The 6948-nt window shown below is 36.7% G+C and overlaps 1 protein-coding gene across 6 annotated transcripts in view; it reads right to left on the bottom strand.

Moving 5' to 3' along the window:
- Positions 1-2024: 2024 nt before the first annotated feature.
- The window catches only part of FAM49A (family with sequence similarity 49 member A), a 39840-nt gene continuing 34916 nt past the window's right edge, over positions 2025-6948 (bottom strand). For 2 of the 6 annotated variants that reach the window (XM_005420283.3, XM_005420282.2), the window contains exons 11-12: positions 5339-5409; positions 2441-4209 (exon numbers count right to left, since the gene is read on the bottom strand). In XM_005420283.3, coding sequence (XP_005420340.1) covers positions 4146-4209; positions 5339-5409 — 135 coding nt within the window. In that variant the 3' untranslated portion in view covers positions 2441-4145. Of the gene's footprint in view, positions 4210-5336; positions 5430-6948 lie in introns of those variants that run through there. The other 4 variants (XM_031056428.1, XM_031056426.1, XM_031056425.1 and 1 more) reach the window with 3 other exon arrangements.

Below are 6948 nucleotides of genomic sequence, written 5' to 3'. Positions count from 1 at the left end.
TTGAGAATTTCAATTTAGCTTGTTCAGGGAGCTGGCTGGAAGCATTGCATGGAATACAACCCCAGAGAGATTTGTTCAGGAGATCTGGCTTACTTTCAAGGACCACCTCCTCCAACTTCAAGAAAGGTCTTTCCTGACAAGCATGAAACAAAGCATGGTTGGACTTAGGAAAGCTAAAGCCCTTCTGAAATGAAATTTGGTGAAGGACATGAAGGTCACTAAAAAAGGGATTCTATAGGTATATTGGCATCAACAGGAAAGCTACAGAAAACGTCTGCCTGCCTCTAAATGGGCTATGAGACCAGTGACAAAGAATACAGAAAAGATCAAAGAATTCAGTGTCCACTCTGCCTCAGTCTTTTAATGGTAGGATTCGCCTTCAGGAATCCCAGGCCTCTGAAACCAGGAAGTCTGAAGCAAGAGAGACTTAATTCTGGGCAGATCACAATCAGGGTGGGAACACTTATACAAGCCAGACCTACACAATCAGTGGGACCTGATGGGATGCACCATAAATGTGGAGTGAGCTGGCCGATGTCTTGTTTATCTTGACTTCAAGGCTTCTGGCACTTTAACTACCTCATAGGCAAACTGGTGAACTCTGGATGAGATAAACTGGCAGTGGGGTGTACTGAGAACTGGCTGCACCCTAAGCTCAAAGGAGGTGTCATCAGCAGCACAAAATGCATCTTGACAGTCACTAGTGGTGCTCCCCTGTGGTTGGTACTGGGATCAATACTATTTAACACCTTCATAAATGAGCCAGAGGATGGGGCAGAATGACCCTCAGGAATTTTGCAGCTGATGCAAGACTGGGAGGAGCTGTTGAAACACCAGATGGTTGTGCTGCCATTCAGAGGGACCTTGACAGACTGAGAAATGGACATCTGTACAGCTTTGGTTCAGATGTGGCATGAAAATGTGATGCTCCATTTCCCAAATGGGAATCTACTGAACTGACACTGTATTGTCATAGGATTGATTACATATTACATATTGATTACACCTAACTGCTCAAGAAATAAATGGGGGAGGGGGAGGACAAAACATTTAATATGAAGAATTTATGTCCGACATTGTTTAATTCAGTACAAATGTAAGAATGCAAGCAATTGCATACATTTATGTACTACTTCCAGTTCAGATTTAGCTGAAATACAACAGAGAAAGCAACACAGAGAGGACTTCTTGTTGGTTTGTAAATTTTAGTAGACATGGAAAATGTAAGACAATGTATCTGAGTGAAGTGGTCTACCAGAGACCTGTAAATGCAATTTCAGAAGCTATCTTTCATGACAGCCACTCTGTCCCAATTGCCAACACCATTCAGTAGCAGCAGAAAGCTTAGAAGTCATAAATCATGTTTCAAACACATTCTATTGTTCAAAGTGACAAATCATAGTCTTTCAAATTCATACAACCCTAAAATAGTATTTTCTTTCACCACAAGACTAGCAAAATTTTTAGGGCTCTTCTGAATCAAACTATTCACACTTATTTATGAGCATTCTGAAGTTTGAATATTATGAGGCTTAAATATTTATCATACCACAAACATTTACTCTTACATAACAATGAGACAAAATAAGAAGAAGCACTGACAAAATGGAGATCAATAACTTTGATCTCCACTAGTCTATACAGATCTTCTTCCAAAAGCTATTCATTTGAATTTATCTTACAATTAAATGAATAATCCTCTGGTAACCTTATTTATTATAAACACAACCTGAGCTGGCCCCCACAGGTCAGGATGACTAATGTGAAGATATAAAAGTCAGAGAAGGGATTCATGCCCTCAGCAGTATCAACAATTCCCCTTGGCCATGACGACAAACAAGTGCTAATATATGCCAGAAAAACACAGGATTTTTTAAGTGATGTGAGGTTATACTGTTGTAGCACACAAGTGAAACAAGTGCTTTTAGGACACATAAAGGTGAACCTACTATATGATCCAAAACTTTAAATGAGGTATTTCTCAACCTGTTTACGTTGTCACTAAATATAGGGAGTCCCAAAGCTTACTGTACCAATTTTTTTATTATTTCAAACAAACTTCTGTACAAAAACATCAAAGCAGGCCAAGAAATCCCATGACTTCACAAACAGCACATGACAACTCACAGAATGCTTTAAGGTTTACATTTTTATTATACAAGTGACAAATAGTTTTTCTCTGGGCTACTTAAAGATAAGACTTCATTGTTTGACAAAAAATTGCAGGTAAGCATATATTAACTTCAGTTACCAAAGCTCAACAGAATGGCCTGTCATCCACCTAATTTACCTAACTGGAAGTGACTATGAACAAAGCAGGATTTTCCCTAACATACATTTTTAAATGTCCCCCCATTAAAAATGGAGCCTGTAAACAGTGGATTTGCTACTGTGAAAAAAAGTGTGGTCATTGCTTTCAGAAAAAGAAAAAGATCTAATGTGAGTGAGTTCTACCTCTCTCCCCAACAACGTCATAGCAACCGGCTGCTGCACCTGCAGGGGTGTGACAGGAATGCTGGAGTTGTGGTGCTGTCCAGCATTGGGACATGCATGACATTGGCACCTGTGGGTTCTGATTGGGTTTGAGAAACCTCACAGGGGTTGCTCTGCTCAGAAATAAGCTCTCAAGTTAATCCCTACTCCAGAGAACTTGTGACATTAATACTGTTTAAGGACTGAGTTCAATGACACAGTTTGTCACAGTGCAGCCGAGTTCCAGCAGACCAAATGCATCTTCAAAGTCTTAAGGTAATGTTTTTGGAAGAGATGTGCATGAAAATTCCAGTGAAAGCACACAAACCCTGATTTATCTATATGGGGATAAGCAAATGCAAATCTGAATCTGTGCAAAAGCACTGGAGTTTCCACACATACATGCAAGCAAAGTACACAAAATCAAACACATTTTCTGAACGTGACCTCTGCAAGAATATGTACAGCAACTGCAGACCACCCAGTAGACACACATAACAGAGCATGAGCACTTTTCTGCTTTTGGCAAAGTATTTCTATTCCATTAACTGGAAAATTTACCAGAAAGTAAGAACAAACAAGAACAAACAAACAAGTTCAGCAAGGAACTTTTTGAAGTATCAATCACATCTCAAAAGCCAGTGAAGAGCAGTCAGCTGATAAATATTTCTGTGTTGATTCTGAGTCATCTTATGAATAACACTACCAGGAACTTAATGGAGTTCCTAAGAAAAGATCAGCTCTTAATTTTAAACCATCCCTAGTCTGATGCAGCCGATATGACACCAGGGAAGTTTGCTACAGAAGAGTGTACTACTAGTTTAGATCAGCCAAAAAATTACTGGCTAGAGCTGTCTGGTAGTTAATGTTCACTGTGATATATTTACACTGACAAACCTTTTCCAGTTAAGTCAAGGCATTAGTATTTTCCCTTTCCTTTCTAAATCTAATAAAATTGTATTATACAGAGTTTTCAAAATCTATCAATGATCTTTAAGCATATTTTCTCTTCATTTATAATGCATCTGAAAAAGGATATTAATTTCCTAGGCTGTTGAAAGGTACGGGTTATACTTAATTAAAAAGGTAAAATTACCTGTTTGAAATACATTTTTGGATGCCAGACAGCACATAATCCATAAAATTAGGTGGATCTCCACTTATTACAGGAAAGACAATGCATTTTATGAGTAATGAACATTCATGTATTCTCCTATTCATACTAGTTTGACAAGATCCTAAAACTGACCAAAAAACTGTGCACATGTTCTTCAAAACATACCAAATTAATTTTGCTTTCTCTTATATTAACTTTCTTCTTCTTTAAAGTTCCTTTTCTGTGGTACCTTTGACATTTCAGTTTGATTTCCATTTTGTCTTCACTACTACTTCTCTGATAGAGAAGGTGTTTAAGGATTAAAATGCACAGATAAACTGTCTTAACTGAAGTATCTAAGTAAAAAAGTATTTTAAAAGTCAAAAGATAAAGGCTGGAATAAAAACTTAGGTTGCACTATATAAAGTCAGTCAGGTTATGAACAGATTTATATATTTTAGCAATGTGAAGAAAATGGTTATGTAAATACACACAAGTATTAACATCAAACTGTATTAAATTATGTAAACATACACATCTTCTGTGATCAATACAAACATCTACTTGTCTGTGGATACTACTGCAGCATAGCTCGAATTTGTTTTGAAGTAGATTCATCATTCAGGTGTTTTGTAGTGAACCTAGAAATTACAAGTTAAAACAGTAATTTATAAAATGAACAGAGATAGGAAAAGTCTGAACACTTGAGCCTGGTTTTGAAATCAGGACAGTTCAGTTACACAAAGGAGGAATTTACATGTTCCTCTACTGATCACTGGAATTTAATTGGCAAGAAAATGGTGCTCTTTATCTTCTAAATACCCTATGCAATAAATTATTCCCTGCTAAAAGGTGGAGAACTGTGGCTAAATCCTGTCTGGTATCTGTCTATGACATTGTCATAACCTTGGGTCAAAATTATCTCTCATTTTTTCTAGTTAAAAGCCTCAAAATAAGCAAAATAATGAAAAGACGTAAGAAATATGGTAAATACTAAAATCACTTAGGAATCTAGACTGAAGTTTGGCATAATCTATGACTTTAAGCAGTTTTCTTAAATATTCTGAGAGGACTGAAGAGCTTTAGTGTGTTTACTTCCATTTAAATCCAAGCATTCTCCACTGTTTATGCTAATAGGGAGACTGATTATAACATAAACTTGAAACACATTCAATACCTGTAGATTTAACTCCACATTAACTTTAATTCAAAGATATGATAAGCAAGTGTGGAAGTGCACCTCTCCCTCTATCCAAGCATTCAACAGCTAGAGAACTCAAAACAGCTCTGAAAAACTTGGGTTTGACACCAACATTCTCAGCTTCAGAGAAGTGTCAGACCCCTCTGTGTCTTCCTTCCCAAGACAGCACCATGAACAGGACTGGGATTTAGGATGCTGTTTTCTTGAAGCTGAATAATTTAGCAAGATTAAAAAAAATTTTAAAAAAATCTTACTGAGATGGAAAGGGAGAAGGGAAGTACTCAGGATTTGAGAAATAGAAATCTGACACTTCATTTCTAAAATGTTCTAGATTCTGGGGTATTTTATATAGTAAATCTTAGCTAGGATATACTGTTTAAAATATTAACATTTGTTGTTTATTCAAGTGAAATGAAATGGGATGAAATTAATATTAAAAAACCCAGCTGATGAAGAGGAAACATGAGAGGAAAATCTTATTAAATCAATGTTCTAAAATGCAGAATTTTAAATAGAAAGAGATTGAGAGAAAAACAAAGAGGAATTTTCTAAGGCTGAATCACACATACCTGAGAGCATTCAGAAGTCCTTCCACAGAGTCAGGTGGTTGTTCCTTTAAAACTTTTATGCATCCCTTCATCTGGGAACAGAAGCATGCCACTATTGAACAATAATATATGAATTGCACTAGCTGAAAACAAGGAAAAAATTCACCATATACAGGCAGGTTTCTTTTCTTACTGAGTGTTAATGCTTCTTTACGTGACACAATAAAAGCATTACAACTTATTAAAAATTATCTCAAGGTTAAAAACTTAACTTTGGAAAAAACATCCACTTTAATAAGTGTTTGTAGAGAATAAATTATGTATCAAGTGTTTATATGTTAATTTGTACACTGTTTCTTCAACTCCAAGTAAAAATTACAAAAATCAAAACTATCTGATACAAGCTGAGAAAAAGAGATTTTGGGAGTTCTGTGTCATTGCTGTTAACAACTCTAAGAAGAGATGTTTCAACTTTAACTTATTTTTATGTTTGCATACATGGAAGTAATTTTCAGTATTCAGTTTTTCGTTGCAAGCCTAACCACTGACAATTTATTATCTGTTTCATAACTAGTGGTTGAAAATTTAATCTAAGAAGTCCGTGGTGTTGATTTTAACACCACACTGAATGAATATTTTTGTGGAGATTGTAAAAAACAGGCTGAAACTCTGTCCAAATTTACAAAAGGGGAAATGAAGCAGAGAAAGCAGGAGCAGAACTCATTTGACCCATTGTATAGACTCCCTAGCTAGTCAATAGAGAAACAAGGAATTCTTCCAACCTTTTCAGAATATATCTTCCCCAGCAGTACTTTTTTCTTCCCATTGCTATCGAATCTAGCTATTCAGAAATTAGCCTAGATTAATTCCATCTTATTCAAAATGACAGATAAAGACACAGCTGAGTCAAGATTTGAATCCTTTAATTTTCCAAGTCTCATTGGAGTGCTAAATCTACATGTAGAAATTTCTTTGCAGCTGAAGAGCACCTCTGCCTTATTAAGGAAGCAAATGCTGAAACACTTAATTTAAGTCAGGGTCCCAGCAAAAATTACTCAGAAAATGGAGCTCAGCATCCCTGACAGGGAGCAGCCCAACAAACATCCACCTGAAATGAGCTCACTTGGCTCATTTCTAACTGGAAAGTGTAACTAGCCTTGCAAATAATAGATCAGATGAGAATCTCAGGCTAGCACCATGTGTTTTGAAGCGACACAGTTATTTTTCCCAAATTAGAAAAGCTCAAGTCTATGTGCACATCACTCAGTACCGGTTTACATGTCCCAGCAGATCTGATCAGACCAGACCAAGTCAAAGGGGATAAAAATTCAAACAATTATTTTTCATTTCTGTTAGAATCAGAATACCTAAAACAAGTAAGATAATGTTGGGGTTTAGGATTCTTCCTTTTGTTTCTTTCTCTCAAGGAATTTTTCTCCCGTGTTGCTAGGAGACAATAACGACCGAGTACTCAAGAGAGACAAAAGAAGTTGCCACAGCTCAGGGGAGGAGAGCAGCTGGCTACTCTCTCTTTTTACCTGGGTGTTTCTCTGGGAAAAGCAGAGACACAACGAGAATTGGGTTGGGAAAAAGGGGTTGGTTGCAGCCCCTAGCTCTCTTGAGCCCTCGGC

The sequence above is a fragment of the Geospiza fortis genome, unplaced genomic scaffold (assembly GCF_000277835.1).
Source record: "Geospiza fortis unplaced genomic scaffold, GeoFor_1.0 scaffold81, whole genome shotgun sequence".
Classification (NCBI taxonomy): domain Eukaryota; kingdom Metazoa; phylum Chordata; class Aves; order Passeriformes; family Thraupidae; genus Geospiza; species Geospiza fortis.
Note: the sequence above shows the minus strand (reverse complement) of the source record. Positions and strands in the feature narration are given on the sequence as shown.